The following is an 18,538-nucleotide window of genomic DNA, read 5'->3' as shown; positions in this document are numbered from 1 at the left end:
AACCAATATAATCTATTTCCTTATGTATCGCAATCAAATATTCCAAAATCTTAAAATTCTAAACCCTTACTTTTTGAGTCGAGATCCTGGAAAGCTGGCACCTAGTTGAATCTCTTCAATCTAGGGCTGCATCCCAACACTCTCAGAAGTTACATATCCCCAAAAAAATACCTACTGTACACAGCTCCATCTCTTATCACAATGGACAAAACTGACAACAAGTTTGGATAGAAATGACGGAAAATAATTTCAATAATTTTACATATGTTTTGCTATTTAAGTCACTTCTTTCAACTAATAGAACTAAATTAAATTAAAATAGAACAAAGACTAACTTGTTGAAGAAGCATTGGGATAAGAATCCTACCGAAGCAACTACTAAAGCTATTGGGACCACGGATATGTCAATCACTTCTTGTCACGAAGTTGGTCAGTGACTTCAGTCTATTGGTTTGTTTTCCCACATGAATTGCCCATGGATGCTGACTAGCTTTGGAAGGTGCAAGCAACAACAGACTAAATTGAAACAGTTAGACCATCCATGAAGTAGCTTTTGAAAGAACTATCATCACAGGAACACAATGCATCGCGCATAACAAAACCTTGGAAGAAGCCACTCCAGTAGAAAACGATAGTTACAGTAGAAAATGACAGTTAAACATAGAAGCATTTACTCTCCAATAACAAAAAAATACCCAGAATGAAACTTAAAACACAAGCATATAAGCAGTGATTGACTAACAAAAACATTTCTAGAGTACCTGGAGTCCTGGACTTTGACAGATACACCATTCAGGTTACCAGGAACATACCTATCCTTCGACGGATCATAAACTTCAGCCAGAGCAAGTCCTCTGGCATTTGATGTTGTGCGTCCCCCAGCAACATAAACCTTGTCACAAACTACACAGCATGCAAAGTGGGATCGTGACATTTTCATACTAGACAATCTAGTCCATTTTCTCTCGAATGGATCAAACTGCACGACAGCATTAGTTGGCACAGGCAGTTGGTGTGAAAATGCGGGATCATGTGGTGCGTAGGAGCCCCCAATCACTAAGAATTTGTTGTGCACAGTAACACATGAAAATCCATAATGATGCCAGCCAGGGTTGGAACTTAGAATTTCAGGAAGAGGATGCCATTTGTCAGCATCTGGATCATAAGCAATCCACTTAGCGTTGATCCCTTCTGTCAGAACAAATAACCAGTTCCCACACCATCCTTCTCTAGCTTTTAAGTTGCAGTAGTCTGAACTTCTGAATACATCTCTCCATCTCTTGGAAACAGTTTCAAGCAGTCCATAATACCCATGAGACACTTTTGCCAAACACCTCAAAGCCAAGTCATCAGGCAAACCTGGAATTATAGGTTGATGCCCAGATTCCCTAAGATGACCAGATCAGAATTCTTGATGAATACACAATTACAAGTACACTTAAAGGAGGGGAGGGGAGCAGAAGATGAGAGGGGATAGAAACAGAAAGACTGTTTGGTCAGTTGGAGAAATGAAACCAATATATCATGGCTAAAATGTCCACCGGCTGAATATGTTCAAGCTACCTAGCTAACATACAAAAGAGTCAACCCCCACTAATGAGTGGCTCATTAAGAAACAAAAATTGTTGACCCCACAAAATGACACTAACAATGAAATTTTTTTTCAAGACTGTCAGATGATAAAGAGAGCATTCATTAATTGAATGGCATGCATCAAATGATTGGGTTGTCATTGACACACATAATGTTAAAAGTGTGTGTATTCAAACATCCTTGAAGTTTGGAGCAGAATGTTAGGTACTTAAGACGCAATTGAATGCTAAGAAGGGCAGGTGCCCTGAAGTTTGTCTTGATGCCCTATGTAACCCACTTTATTTTCTCAACAACCATTTAGTTGTGTCCATATTGTATGACAACCCCCCCCCCTCTTTCTGCATTTTGTTATTTTAATCTATTATCTGTTATTGGATGCACAAAGCCAACCTCAATGAGCTGGGATAAAGCTTGGATGTTGTTGTTCTTCATTTACACAAATAATCTACTAAGAGGAATTCTTAAATTGCTAGTTTATTACAATATTGGACTCCCATGATCTCCTTTGCCTCTAAGTGTCACCACATCCACTGTATAAATACATCTAAACAAACTAAAATGATTGCAGACAACAATAAGAACATTAGTAGCAGGAGCAGTAGCAATAAATAATAATTAAGGATAATTATTGTTGCCCCCCTGTACTATAGCTTACTATTTTATTCCCTATACTTTTTGAAATTAGTAATCCAACCTTAAACTTCACTTGTAATTACTATTGCCCCCCTACCGTTAAACTCCTTTAGTTAAGTGATGATGTGGCAATTTTTATTTATATTAAAATCCCAAAATAACCCTAAGGTTTTATTCTACTTATTTAGACTTTATACTAACTTACATTATTACCTTAGTAATTAGGAAAAAATTAACCCTAATTAGGTAGCTCCTTTTTTTTAGCTTTTTTATATCTACTTTTCAATTTGGCATTGCTTTTTAGTTTTTGTTATTCACTTTCCAATTTGATGTTATCAATTTTAAGAAGTTCCCATAATTTATTTTACTATCTAATTTGGTGTTATCAATTTTAGGAAGTTCATTTTCTTAGCAGAAAAAATAATTTAGGTAATCTTTTTTTGAAAATCAAAATAATAAGAATACAACTCTAAAATTGGTACTTGATATAGTTTTTTTCTAAATGATGATAGTATTGTATTTTGACTTTAATATTAGAAGGACGAAATGGACATTAAACATTCAACTGTAACGGTCTCTTAACACTATTAGAACTGAGGGGGACAACAGTAATTTCATAAAAAGTAGGTTCCTTTTAGTACTTAAACTACATTACAGGGGGTAACAGTAATTATCCCTAATATTAACAAAAGACACAGCAGTGGCAGCAGCACCATTAGTGATAGTATTATAGTAATGATAACAATAACCATGGATTAAAAACTGAACGTTACAGATGGGAGAAAGTTCAACGAATTAGCATTCATGAGTCATCTTATGGCTAGAGGAAGTCTATCAATCACTTGAAAGTTTCAGAGCAACTGAAAATTTCTAAATAAATGGGGAAAATATATTTACAACATCTCCAATTTTAAAACTCAATCAGCTACCAAGTCAACAGTTAACATCAAGCTGTTAAACCTAGACACAGTTTACTGAATAATACTGCTGATGTGAAACTGACGTAGGACCACCCCAAAGAAGGCCCAGGGAGCATGGAAAAAAATTCCACCGAAATGTCTGCAAAATTCCAAATCGATACCATATCAGGCTGAAACGATACTTCCACAGCATTTAAAGTATCCAACTCGAGCTCCTTTTCGACATTTCGACGCTGTTTCGACCTACCGAGCCATATCGCCCTGGAGATTTCGACCTCCTTTTGAAGATTTTGCTGATTTCTCTTGCTTTCATCCCCTTCTACACCTAATTTCTACTATTCCATTTCCTTCAAACACTTGATTTGCTCCTCCATTTGTGCATTTTCTCAAATCTTGCAAGGTGAGTAACCAACTTCCTCATTTTTTTATTTTTGTTTCATTTGTGCCTTAAATCATGTTAGATTGCTTCCAAATTTATATATGTTTACTTTAGAGTGTTGATCTATGAATTTGTAGTGTCAAAATTATTTTTTGATTCTTCCTACTATTTTTTTATTTTTCTGTTATTAAAAATTATTTACTAAATTATGTATATTGCTAAAAATGCATATGTATAGTACATGTATAAGCTTCAAATGAATGTATGTGAGAGCTGAGACACCATATTGCTGTGATGGTGTTGAATTAATTTTTTTTTTCTGATAATTATGTAATTTTACTGTATTTAATATATATTTAAATAATTAAAAAAAAAACCAATTAATTCCTGTTTTAAATTTTAAAATAGCGGAGTATTAGTGGAAGCATGTATGCAATTTTTGGAGCGTGTTGTGGATATTTTTAAGAGAGTTTGTGTGTATTTTATATTTTTTAAATTTATTTATATATTAAAAAATACTTATATAGTTATACATATATTTTTTTATATTTAAAAATATGAGGTTATTATTAGAAGCATGTATGTCATTTTTGGAGCATATTGTGGAGCTTTTCAAGATACTTAGTGTGTGTTTCTTGTATCAGGCACTCTATTTTAAAAATGTCAGACATAGCTTGGGAACATGGGAGGCCACTGACAACTGATAGGAGGAAGAGCGAGTGTAAATATTGCAAGAAACAAATAGGAAGAGGTGGGGCCACTAAATTGAAGGTGCATCTAGCTGGTGACAACAGGGATGTAACAGGGTGCCCAAAGAAGTCTGTAGAGGTCAAGAGGGCAATGGCCTCATATATTAGTGGTGGAAAGCAAAAGAGGAAAGAGAAGAGAACACAAAGAGATGAGTTCGAGGATGCCTGCTTAGATGACCTTCCAGATCCTGAGGGTTATGGTAGGGATGAGCCAGGAGATAGTGACCCTGATCTAGAGGCTGATCAGCTAAGGAGGGCGATGATGATGAGTAGGGAGCAGCAAAGGATTGATGACATCAAGAGGCAACAGAGGGGTCTTGGTTGTGGGTCCTCTAGAGAGCCAGTAGGTATGGGAGGCACAGGTGGCTCCCAAGTCCTTATAAGGAGGTCTCAGAGTGTGAGGCAGGAGGCTCCTATCCCACAGGCCCCTACAAGGGGTCGAGCTTCCTCAGCACATCCTACAGATCCGGATCTTAAGATTCTTCACAATGATCCGGCCCTATTTGCGAAGCCTGAGCATAAACAGAGAAAGTTGAAGCACTTATGGGGGAGTGTGAAGGAGAAAGTGGGGATGGCTTTCTCCAAATGGGCTCATTACCATAGTGTTCCAGCACATACAGCCCAGGGGCCCTACTACAGAGATATGATTGAGCAGATAGGCAGGGCTGGGAGTGGTGTACAGGGCCCCACTCCATATGAGATATATAATGTGTATTTGCCTAAGCATAAAGAGGACATAAATGAGTACATTAAGGGATTAAAGCCCACGTGGAATCATTATGGAGTGACTCTTATGACTGATGGTTGGACTGGTCCTACTAGACAGTCCATCATCAATTTCATGTTGAATTGTGATGGGAGGACAGTGTTCAAGTCAGTAGATGCATCCGGTGAGAAGAAGGATGCAAAATACATTTACAAATTATTGAAGCAAGTGGTGAAGGAGGTTGGAGTGGAAAATGTGGTTCAAATTGTGAGTGATAATGGCTTCAACTACAAGAAAACTGGGTTGAAGATGCAGGAGAACTCCAGGTATCTAAACATATAGTATTAATTTTCATTTGTAAATACATATATTTACATTACACATATACATGTACACTTTATAACTTTGTATTGATGGCTTGATGCCTTGATGGATGGACAGATATAGGCTCTTTTGGACTCCTTGTGCTGCTCACTGCATTGACTTAATGTTGAAGGACATTGGAAAGGTCAAGCTTGTGAAGAATACCGTGGAGCAAGCTCTACATGTTAGCACCTTCATATATAACCACACCTATGCATTAAGGATGATGAGGGACAAGTGTCAAGGTGAGTTAGTGAGGCCAGGCATAACCAGATTTGCTACTAATTGGATAGCACTGCAGAGCTTTGAGAGTAGGAAGACTGGCCTTAGGAGTATGTTTGCATCAGAGGAGTGGTTTAACTGGGAGGGTTCTTCATCAGTGGGAGGAAGGAGAGCACAGTTGACCATCCTCGATGATGCTTTTTGGCACAAGGTGAGGATAGTGGTGAAGATGCTTAAGCCTGTGGTGAATGTGTTGAGGATGGTAGATCAGCAAAGAAAACCTACTCTAGCACACATATTTGCTGCAGTAGATAGGATGAAGCAGCAAGTTGCTCAGGTCCACCCACGCGGCAACAAGAAAGTCCTTCAAATCATCAACAGTAGATGGGAGTCTATGTTATAGCATCCGCTGCATAAGGCTGGTGAGTTGTTAAGTCTAGTATTTAATTTAATTTTCATTATGTTATCACACTATTAAGCATTAACTATTCCCTTTTATGACATACTTTTTCTTACACAGTATACTATTTAAATCCCAAGTACCATTACAAGGACAATCTTGGGATGAGGCAAGATTTGATGAATGCTGTCCAAACTGTAGTGGAGAAGTTCGAACCGGATACAGTTAAACAAGCAATCATCTTTATGGAGGTGGGATAGTGATTTGAATCATTTGATATTCACAATTCGTAGTTTTATACTAAGTCATTAACCTAGTAACTAGTTATTGTTTTTTCTCTTTATATATTAGATAAAGGCTTTTAGGGATGCCACTGGGAGCTTCGGTCGTGCTGTGGCCGTATCGGGACGGGAAACCGCCCCTACGGGTAAGTTCATTCATTTATTTCATTATACATTTAATTATTATATTCTATCTTTAATTTAGTTATTTAAGTAAAAAGTATTAAAATGACTTGAAGTCTATGTTTGTTGCAGCTGAGTGGTGGTTGCAATATGGACATGATTCACACAACTTGAGTAGGATTGCAAGCAAAGTGCTCTCCCAAACATGTTCTGCCACTGGTTGTGAGCGAAATTGGAGCACCTTCAGCCTTATTCACTCGAAGAGGCGCAACCGATTGGGTGTGAAGCGTCTAGAGGACCTTGTCTACCTACACTATAATATGAGACTGAGAGAGGATCATATTAGACAGGGGATGGATAAAGAGAGCACCAATATTGAGTTGGCCGACATATTTGAGATGGATGATGATGATAACCCAGTAGTTGACTCGATCAGGGATAGTGGAGACAGATTGCTGGATGAGGAGGGAGGTCTTACCAATAGTCAAATTGCAGAGGAGATGGGGGCTGATGTGGGGGACTTCATGGCCCAGGAGGGGAGGCCACATGCAGAGCCCGCCCGTCCCTTCGTGCCACACCCTAGTGCATCCACCCAGAGTGAGGATTTGATTTTCTGGTCCGACACTGAGGATGAGGTGACTCAAGCCTCCGGCGATGACGACGATGGTGGTGATGATGACGATAGCAATGACGGTGATGATGGAGGGGATGAGGAGGGTGTGGGACCTTGTGATTAGGATTCAGCTGATCCTAGGGACAGACCACCACCACCACCAGTACGTGAGAGTCAAGGGGGGGAGTACGACCACTGAGATTCACAGGAGAGAGTCAGTTCACCCACGCGACACAGGATTCAGACCATACTGGAGCTGCATCTCGAGGCAAAAATGTTTCCTCTACAAATTCGAGGAAGGGGAAGGGGAGACAGCACGGCTGGAGCACAGAGGACACGCCATCATATGGGTCCTACCGTCCATCCAATGCCGAGAGCTTGGTGGGATCTATGAGATCGATGAGCATTGATGATGCTAGAGACTCCTCCACCTCCAGAGGATCCGGATGGCATACGCCTGCAGAGTCCTCATATGATACTGCTATGGAGAGTATTGGTTCTACCGAATTGACTTATGGTTATGGTCCTTATGGACCATATGGTGTCCCTCCTGGCTATCAGATTCAGGGTCAGGCCAGTCAGCCACGACTGGAGCATTATGATTATGGAGCGGCCTATGGAGCTTATGGTGTCCCTCCCACTGTCGATTATCAGAGTCAGCCACTAGGACCTTATCAGTATCATTATCCTTCTCCTAGTCCTGAGAGCCAGGGGCAGGGTGCTCTTTCATTTGTTGAGCAGATCTTCCACACTATTCCACAGCCACAAGGCCCACCACCACCAGTTCCTTTGGAGATTCACAACTTCCCACCGTTAGGGAATCTTATGCATGTGGATGAGGCCACATACAGAGTGCAGTTCTTGACTATGTCCAAAACTATATGGGGCGGGGGCAAACATCATGGGAGTTATATTGTCATTTGTATGGGGTGCAGGCGGAAGAGGGAGACCTTGAGGCTTGAATAGAATAGACTTGTAAGTAATAACATTCTCGCTTCTTCTCTGATTCATGTACTATATACTTGGAATGTTGGATGTTACATTTTCAGTAGTTTTTTAGTAAACTGGTAGTTTTATAGTGTTTATTATGCTTGAAATAGCTAATATGCAAAAATCCAAATCAATTTGAGTGCATTTGAGGCTCGAAATTGAGTTTTCAAGATTCAGGAAAAAAGTATCCAGTTTTGGTCGAAATTTTGAGGTTTCAATTTCGACCGAAACCTCGAAATTTCAACCTTTTCCAAGGTTAAAATGTTCATATCGATCGAAATTTTTACCTTGTCAGGGAGGTTGCCAGTACACTGTGGCCCTACCAGCAGCCCAAGAAATTTGGCCAGCATAGGGGCATTATGGTCATTCTGGGTGCCCCTGGTCCTACCCAACTTAATCTAAGTAGAATGAGAGTTTTAGCAGGATTCTAGTCCTAATATTATTTTATTATTTGCTAAGCTATGACAAAGTCCTAGTCTAGTTAGGAGTCCTATTTAGAAAATGACTCCTTTAGTCGTAGTCCAAAATAATTGTGAGAGTAGTCCAACACTTGGTTTGTAATTTGAATCATCCTAAGTTAAGGTAAGTGCGAGTGCTTAATAGAATGGCAGTCACAAGTAAAGTAGAAGTCCTACATTGATTTGTTTCCAAATTTCAAGTCCTAGTCTGAATCCTTATTGCCCCCCCCCCCCCCCCAACAGACTTGTATACAAGGCAGCTTAAGAATTATTGAATAAACATTGTGTTGAAGGAGAATTGATTGAAAGTATGTGGTCTCCAAGGAGGAGTGAGGCCTGCAGCTGCTGATTTTTTCTTATTTTCTGCAATTTCTCAAGTTCCCTCTACTCTACACCCCCAGCCTTGCCCCTACTTTTCTCCCATCATAGCCTTCTCTTTTCCCCCTCCCCTAGCCTACGGCTTACCTCTTCCCTTCCCTAACCCTACTTCTCTTCCCCGCCCCTACCCTGCCATTGCACCCTTATATTTTATTTTCTTGAATTTTCGGACTTTTCCATAGACCCAAAATGTAAGGTCAAATCTACGCCAATCTAACCGTTAGATCTTTGCCAAAACATTATGTTCCTTACCCCCAAAACCCTAGTGACCTTAGATCCCAATTTGACCCCAATCGACTATTCAATTTCAACATATAATTATTTTCTTGATTTTCGTACTTCCCAAAACCCTAAAAGCAAGAACCTTCACATCTTTTAATTTAGCCATCCAAACTCCACCAAACTTTGGGGATATATTATTACCTACGTCCCCTCCAAGATTTAACCCATTATGACACCTACTCATCTCAAGGAATTTATCCTATATCTCCCAAAGGATGGGCTATGTATCCTTGAGATCATAAATATTATCTTAGAGCATATTATATCTGTCCATAAAGCATTAACCTAAGCCTTCTCCCTCAGACTTCACAACCCATCTCACAAAGGAACCCCATACCCCCTAAACTCTAAACCCCCAACAACCTTTATCTCCCTAAACTGCGGGATTTGGAAACCTAATCTATTGGTAAATTCAATTTAATTGCTCCTGAAGATTGGCCCTCAATTTGGGGGTTACATCAACTACATTTTTTCATTTTCCTTCTCTTCTTTTTGTATTTCTTTTTCATGTAATTTCTTTTCTTTTTCTTTCTCTCCCCTAATACAGTTAAAAATGTTAACTTAACTACTTAAGTTTAAAATACTCAATTTTGGCCCATAGATGCATTCTATAGACATTAAAGCTCTTCGTTTTGGGTTTATTGATGTAATAAGCCTAATTAATGAGCCCATAAAGTGGGGGCAATGCTAGTACATAGGATTAGCAGTTAATTTTAATATTTAAGTATGTATTTAAGTTAGATTAGGATACTTAATAATATATAATTCTATCTTGATTTTTTATTTTTATTTTCCTTTTTCCTTCCTTTTTTTTTGGAGTCTTTCAGAGTCATTAGAAGTCCTTTTTTTTAGTCAAATTATAAATTTTAGAATGTCTATGTATACGTAATGCATCTCCCCATCAATTACATATGATTTGATTAGTGAATATACAACAACAACAAGAAGAAGAAGCACTGTCCCAACTAAATGGGGTAGTTTCAACGATTATTGCCTTCCAATCAACTTTGTTTTAGGCCATACTAGATACGAGGCCTAAAGCCATGTACATCATTTCTCACCACTTCTCTTAAGGTTATCATCGGTCTCCCCCTACTTTTAATTCTTTCAATTTGAGTTAAATCATTTGTCCATAGAGGGTGTTACAGGCCTCCATTGAATATGGTCATGTCACGACTTTCTCGTAACTTATCATTTATTGGAGATACTGGCAAACCAGCTCTATTATGACCAATCCTTGTCTTTCTTAGTTTTGTCACTCATCCATCTTAGCATCCTCATTTCTGCAACTAAGTTTATCTATATGATAATTCTTTACAGCCCAACACTCTAAATTATACATCACAGTTGGTTGTACAATGTTCCCATAGAATTTTCCTATGAGCTTGAAAGGAATATGACTTTTTTTAAAGTTTTGGTGTTATTTGCACATGCATACGGGATTGTTATCATCGATTTCTTCTTTTTTCTTTCTCAAGAGTTTCTGCTATCGTTTAAGTTGCTAGTCAACAACATCTTCAACAACAGTGAGTTGAATTGTTCCAACCCCAATCTTTCTTCTAATGATCTTCCTTTCTTCAAATTCTCCCTCTGTGAAAGCCCTCCGTAGCAGCCCAATCCGAGTGGATTAAAAGATAACCTCACTTGCTTCCTTGCAATCAAATTTAGTCAAACTCGCTCTTCTTTCAATGGTAAATAGAGGGGGTTTATATCCAATAAAATCTTAGCACAATGAGCCTATGACAAACGTGAACGCAAAACGAGCAGTTTCTCAATGTCTTACATGACTTCAAGCTCCATTCAGTAATTAGACACTCTAACAACAATTGGGGGAAAAAGATGAAAGAAATAAAGGAAAACGAAAAACTTACTTGACCAACTCGATCGACTCCATGAATGCAGCTTGAACACTACTGAGACTTGATCAGCACCTGAATATCATGAAGTAAGCAACCAATCAATTCCGCCCAAAAAGAGAGTGCTGATAACCCAACATTTAAATTTTTTTATACGAAAGGAGAGAATAAAATAAACAAGAAACATATCGTTGCCAAATCGGACGGCTCACACTGGAATTGCTTCCCCTGAACGGAGCTGTAATGAAATTTCTCCCCACAACTCTGCTCCCCGTCAGCTATTGACCACAAGTTACACGAGGGCCACAAAATTATATGATGAAATTTACTTAAATATATATATATATATATATATACTTGTAAGCCCTACATTTTTCTTTTTTTTTTAGGGCGAGTTGATATAAATGTAATGGGTTGTTAACCACTTGACTATCCATTGGCACAAAGCCCTACATAATTTGTAGTGAAGTCGTCAAGGGAACAGTTGATATAAATGTAATGGGTTGTTAACCACTTGACTATCCATTGGCACAAAGCCCTACATAATTTGTAGTGAAGTCGTCAAGGGAACATAGACTGTCGGGTGTCAAAACCTAACCTAAACCGTTAAAATCATACCAAATCGGCCTGAACTAAAGCTTAATGGACTGTGTTTGGGCATAAACAACCTCGGCCCGCACTGGTTCGGGGTGTTCCGAGCCAGCCCGTGTATGGCCCACAAGCCCAAACCGTTTGGCCTGAAATCAGCCCATTAAACCCATTATAAATAAATTAAATTTAAATGTAAGAGACAGAAAAACCCCTAAGTATCCATTTGTTTTCTTAAGTTGTTTTACTTTGGAATATACAAACAACAAGCCTGTCAAAGCCTTTGCCATTTGGAAAATGGGCTTATTAAATATTTAGCAATTGTATTATTATTTGAAAATCTTTTAATGCTTTGTTTTGATCAATTTTTACAAGTGTCATGAAGGGGGAGGAGAATAAGCAAAAACAACCTACTAAAATTCATCAAGATGCAAGCTTTCTTTTGTAAAAATTTTACTTATTTGTAGACAAAAAATAAAAAAGGTTTTGAACACCCAATACAAGAGACTTATAGAGAACTTAATGGTTATATGTGTTCACATGCTCTTGATAAATTTTACACACCAACAAAGTACTCAAAACATACAGCTAGTAAACTCGAATCCAAACTGTTAGTCCAAACCGTTAATCAGCCCGAACCCAAACCACATCGGCTTGAAACCGTTAGGCCCAGCCCGAAACCGGCCCAACCCGAACCGTTGACACCCTATTGCTCCCCGAATATGATCCTCGAAAATCAAATGGCTCTCTAATCAAAACATTCCAAAATGTGAGCGTTGACAACCTAACGTTTAGATTCTTTCTTTTTTTCCTTCTTTTTTTTGGGTAGAAAACAAAACAAGAGGTGCACATTTAAGTTTCTATACAAACGGATGATTCTATGATCAATCCCTTCAAAAAAGTTGAGTGTTGAACCTAACGTATAGATTTCTAAAAATCTATATACGGAAGCAAAAAGTAAAGGGATATTTACAGTTGCCCCAATACCTATGGCTTAATTATTAATTAAATCTCATTTATACATGCATACATATATTAATTGTAGAATTGATGCAATTAAGGTATGCTTGGCATGACATATCATTTCAAATTAATTAAAAAAATTATGTGTGATAGAAATAACATCATGAATATGATGTGATTTTATGAGTGAATGATGTAGATGTGTGATAATTCACTCCGGTGGAAGTGAATGATGAATATTGTAACCAGAAAAAATACACTCAGTATTCCAACACTCGTCACTACCATAATGACGATGGTATGAAATGAATATTTGATGAATGGATAATAATTAAGTGTGCATTCAATAGATAGTATAGTTGTTCTGATTTTATTTGTATACGATGTCAGTTTTATGGATAATGAATGCACAACCAATAACAGAGAAGAACACCAGCAAAGCACACAAGGGGAATTTAACGTGATTCGGCAAAACCCTGCTTACATCCACCAAAGAGAAAAAGAGTTTCACTATTTATAGGAAACCTCACACCACTCTCACACCCACAAAGTATATTAGCCTTTGCTTTCGTGTCTACTAGGTTATCCCATAGAGGCTATTTATAGGGAAACCTAAAACCTTAATCCCAATGTAATTACAAGTTTACCCCTATACTAGTAATTGACCCAAACCATGTTTCAATTACAAATACAACCAAAACCATAATTACATGGACCCACATAATACAAGACACCCAAACCCAACAATCAGTTGTATAACAGTCAGGGGCGGAACCACAACGGGGCCAGAGAGCTAGCGAGCTTTCGATTTTTTTTTAAATGATACTAATTTCTTTAATTATCTCAGTTTTTATATTAATTCCCTTAATCTTGTTTTAGTTTTTTCTCTTCCCACACATGAAATATCACTATTTGGCCCACCTCAATATTGATAACAACTTTTAAAGGTAAAATAATGGGTATAAATATGATTCCTAATTAAAAACTAACTCATCAATCCCTATTTATTCTCCCCTCTTCTTTTTCATTTTTTCTTCTTAATTATTCTCTTCTCTTTCTATAAACGTGGGTTAATGAAACTTTTGAAAAATAATCTTATTAGGTATTGAAAATGTCATTCTTGTTATAAATAATATTTATTTATGGATGTCAATTACTCCCAAAAAGATTATACTTCCAATTGAATATCTCAACTACCTTAGGATGCAATATTGATGATTCACATTCCCATATTGATTGAAAATCACAGTCATCTCATTACACGATGTTGGCAGTCAAAATTTTCATTCTATGCACATTCTATCTTGGGCAGCAATCTATCATTCCACGTGAATATCATCTTATTGTGTGTGAAAATTATATATTGTATTTATTTGTAAACTATGATATTTATATATCAAATAAGATGTTAGTTTTATTATAAATATGTAATGAATAACTCAATAGAAGAGTTGAACTCATATTGTCTTTCTTTTTTTTTATTCAATATATTTTATTTATTTTATAACATGTTATTAGCACGACTCCGCTCATATTATTCATCATTTTGGATAAGAAAGACGACAGACTATATGCTGTTATACTTTCTATTATAATAAGAAAATGATGACCGACCTCTTCGCATGTTTCTGTAACGATGGAGTTTATCTTGTCAATCTTGTAATGTAAGTGCATCGTGATAAAAAGGTATTTGTTTTATTGAATATAAGAATCAAACAGATAATAAAATATTAGGTTGACTTAACAATTGTGATTTGTCATCAATCAATCTAAATTTTATTTATTGTATATAGTGGTTGATAGTTTCGCACCACAAATATTGCTAAATGCACCTAAAATTACAATATTTAAAATTGTAAATGAGTACAGTTTCTGAGATGCACTTGAAATTGCAAGATTTGAAACTATAAATAAATTTAGTTCTATAGATGCACATGAAGTTGCTAGATTTGAAATTGTAAATGAATACAGTTCTGTAGATGCACATAAAGTTGCATTATTTAAAAATGTAAATAAGTACAGTTTTGCAATTTTTAAAATTAGTTTTCAATTAAATCATGTGGATAAAATATTATTGATGAGGATTTACTGGAAAGAAAAACATTTTCCAACTTTTCATGCTTCATATGTGCTATTACAATAGCAATATCATGAAAAATAAATTTAAGAAATAATTTGAATGATATAATGTCTTTTTGTGGCTGAATGAAATAATAAACTATAAATAAAAAATCATGAAACTTGTCATATTTATTCTACTCGATTCTCTGAAGTGAATGCATCAATTAATGATAAGTGTGAAATAAAGCAAAATTATAATTATGATCATGATTGTGGAAGTGGATGAGGCAAAAGATGAAAATATTACCGTTCTTATAATAAAAATAAATAAGAAAATAATAAGTATTATCAATATAACTCTTCAATGAGTAAAGATAATATTTGTTATCGATAAAGTGTGAAAGTTATTAAGCATGTATCTGTCGTAATCCTCAATATTTCGTTAAGCTTTGTTAAGCTTTAATTAGGGAATAAAAATAATGTGAAGATAAATTTGGATTTTTCAAAATAATGATACTGTATCAAATTTTGCCTATAAAGATGATAATTTTGATAGCCTCACATACACTACACATCTAGATACTGCAAACTCATATAAAGATAATAATTAAAGATTTAATTATGTTAGTGGAGTTCAAATAAAAATAAAATTGATATTATGTTAGTTTGTAATTCATTTTCCCTCAAATTTCATATCATATGTTAGTTTATCTTAAGTTTAATCTTTTTTCGTTTCTAATTTTTTATTGACTTTCTATATATATTTAAATGTATTTTGTTTCATTTTGACGAATACTATAAATATTTCCTAATATACTATAATGCATTTTATACTGAGAAAATAAAAAATTCTCTTATTTATGATGCGGAAACCAATGTTCATACAATAATTGGTAATACAACATTGATTAAAGGATCCAGAAGGGCTAATCTATTATTACCTGGAATATCAAAGTGATTATAAATAATGCATTCTTTTGTAATAAGTTTTAAATAAACTTATTAAGTTTCGAAACTATTTGCCAAAATGATTATCAAATTTAGACTACAAATAATAGTAAAAGTGAATATCTAAACATTACTACAAAAGTGTTAGATATTTCTTCCCAATTTGTACTTTATGAATATTCGCATGGTTGAAACACATGTCTAGGTAAATCAAATGAACATTGATTTCAATAGTTTAATTATTTGGCATGACCAGTTGGACCATCCCGGATCAAGTATGATGTGAAAAATTATTGAAATTTCATTTGTCATCTATTGAAGAACCAGAAGACTATTCAATTAAGTGATTTTTTTTTTCTTTTATGTGCTGCTTATTCTAAAGGAAAATATATTATTATATATTCACCAGATAAAATTGAGATTAAACATTTTGCGTCTTTAAAACATATAGGGTGAAATATATGAGTTCATTCACATATCATGTGGACCATTAAGATAATATATGATGTTAGGAAATGCATCTATAAAATGGTCACATTATGTTAATTATGAACTCGTAATTTGGTATTTGCGATATTTTTTGTTTAAATAATTAGATTAAGAGCACAATTCATGGATTATAAGATAAAAGCAATTTGTATTGATAATGTTGGTAAATTTACATCTTAGGCTTTATGATTTTTGTATAATAACCAAGATTACAGTTGAATAACCTATTGCTCATGATTATATTCAAAATGGTTTAGTAAAATCATTTATTAAATGTCTCTAATTAATAGTCAAACCATTGTTTATAAGAACAAAGTCTAATGTTGGTATGGGGATATGTTATATGCAACATCATTTATACGCATATGGTCAACAAATTGTCATAAACTCTCTCCATCACAATTGATTTTTTGTCAGAAGTCAAATATTTTTCATCTTATAATTTTTGGATGTGTAGCTTATATTCCAATTGCTCGACCACAACACACAAAGATGGGTCCCCAAATAAAATTGTGAATTTTTGTCAGAAATGATTATGACATACATGGTATAATCTCCTTGGTGAGAGAGTGTTGACTTAACCCCAGCCATGGTTTGAGAGCTAGGTGTGGACTTATCATTTTACCCAGGATCCCTACAGAAGTAGCTAGTCCTTGCCAGAACAGAGTGACTAGACCTACCCAGAAGAGGGCTGGTGTATATCTTAAAGCATGTCAACTGTTAGAGACTTGCACAGTTAGATCTTAGCGGCATTCATATTTTGCATTCATACATATCATATATGCATTTCTGATGTTTTGACATAACTCATTCCTTTATTTGTCTATGTTTTATTAGCTTGTACAAATGGAGGATATACGCCGGAAGATGGATTGGTTTCCCATGAAGGAGCCTTCTCGTATGAAGAAGATGTGGCACTGGCAATGGGAAATAGAGATAGCTTGTGAGGGAACTCCTGTGAGTGCATGGAGTGCGCTAATAGCACCCATTGATGGGCGTAGGAGACAAGTTGTCAGGCAGTTTGTTTATCGTATGGAGAAGAATTGGAGAACCCCTCACCTTGATAAATTTGAGTCTTAGATTTTAGCTTTAGAGAAAGAAATCAGAAATAAATTCATTTAAACATTTGAATTGCTTCCGCTGAACTCGTAATCTTTTTGATCATTTATTATTTATTTGATTATTTTAGTGAAGTATTTGGACTCCTGTAATCCTTTTATTTAATTATTGAACTTATTCTTGCTTATGATTGTCTTTACTTGCATTTATTATTATTGATGGACAAAAACCGTGGATCATGTAATGGATCACTCTCACGGGTTGTCGGGCGGGTAACCAAGACCGGCAGGTGGGGTGTGGCAATATCTAAATGCAATTGGGACACCAACGTGTCATGCAAATAATACACAATCGGATATATATATTTTCTATAAATGTATTAGCAAGATTTATCTCTTATCTAATACAAATACATTGTAATGTTATTAAAAATATATTTTAGTACCTTCAAGGAATTATTGATATGATGTTATTTTATGAACGTGGATATCAACTTACTTGTTATGCAGATGTGGGATATTTATATAATCTACATAAAACCATATCTAAAATAGGCTATTTATTCACAAGTGAATGTTGACTATTTCATTATGTTCAACAAAACAAACTATAGCTGTCACTTCTTCAAATCATGCAATCTTCTACTAGAATAAGGGGTTTCAACAATATTATATGAAGATAATGTTGCATGCATAGTTCAACTGAATGGAGGATACACCAAAGGAGCTAGAACGAAACATATTTTACCAAAATTCTTATTCACTCATGATCTTCAACAAAATGGATAAATCTATGTTTATTGAATTCGTTTAAGTGATAATTTGACAGGTTTATTTACTAGAGGCATTGCCTATTTCAAATTTTGAGAAGCTGGTACATGGTATTGGAATGTGCGTGTTCAAAGATACTCAATGATGTTATCATCAGGGGGAGTAAAAACATGCTGCATTTTTTTCCCCTTCACCAAGGTTTTGTCCCACTAGGTTTTCCTAGTAAGGTTTTTAATGAGACAGCTATCAATACGTATTATTTAGATACGTATACTATTTTTTTTCACTAGGATTTTTTTTCCACAATGTTTTTTGTTAATAAGGTTTTAACGAGGTACATTATTTATTAATGGACAACAAATGGGGAGTGTTATAAATAATATTTATTTATGGTTGTCCATTACCCCCAAAGTGATTATACTTCCAATTGAATATCTCAACTACCTCAAGATGCGATATTGGTGATTTACATTCCCAAATTGATTGAAGATCACAATCATCTCATTACACAATGTTGGCAGTCAATATTTCCATTATATGCACTTTCTATCTCGGGCGTCAGTCTATCATTCCATATGAAGATCATCTTATTGTGTGTAATAATCATATATTGTATTTATTTCTAGACGCTGGTATTACATATCATAGAATATGATAGTTCCATTATAAATATGTAATGAATAACTCAATAGGAGAGTTGAATTCATCTTGTCT

The 18,538-nt window shown here is 35.6% G+C and overlaps 1 protein-coding gene across 2 annotated transcripts in view; it reads right to left on the bottom strand.

Moving 5' to 3' along the window:
* The window catches only part of LOC149019765 (Galactose oxidase/kelch repeat superfamily protein), a 46,109-nt gene extending 34,886 nt beyond the window's left edge, over positions 1 to 11,223 (bottom strand). Inside the window, exons 1-3 of one of the 2 annotated variants that reach the window (XM_089153751.1) lie at positions 11,161 to 11,223; positions 10,962 to 11,021; positions 813 to 1,388 (exon numbers count right to left, since the gene is read on the bottom strand). In XM_089153751.1, the coding sequence (XP_089009877.1) occupies positions 813 to 1,388; positions 10,962 to 10,984 (599 nt within the window). In that variant the 5' untranslated portion in view covers positions 10,985 to 11,021; positions 11,161 to 11,223. The other variant, XM_089153753.1, reaches the window with a different exon arrangement.
* Positions 11,224 to 18,538: the final 7,315 nt, after the last annotated feature.

Source organism: Hakea prostrata, chromosome 4 (genome assembly GCF_041222555.1).
Source record: "Hakea prostrata isolate BN-2017 chromosome 4, UWA_Hpros_2, whole genome shotgun sequence".
Lineage (NCBI taxonomy): Eukaryota > Viridiplantae > Streptophyta > Magnoliopsida > Proteales > Proteaceae > Hakea > Hakea prostrata.
The sequence above is the reverse complement of the archived record's forward strand: the minus strand, read 5'-3'. Positions and strand labels throughout refer to the sequence as shown.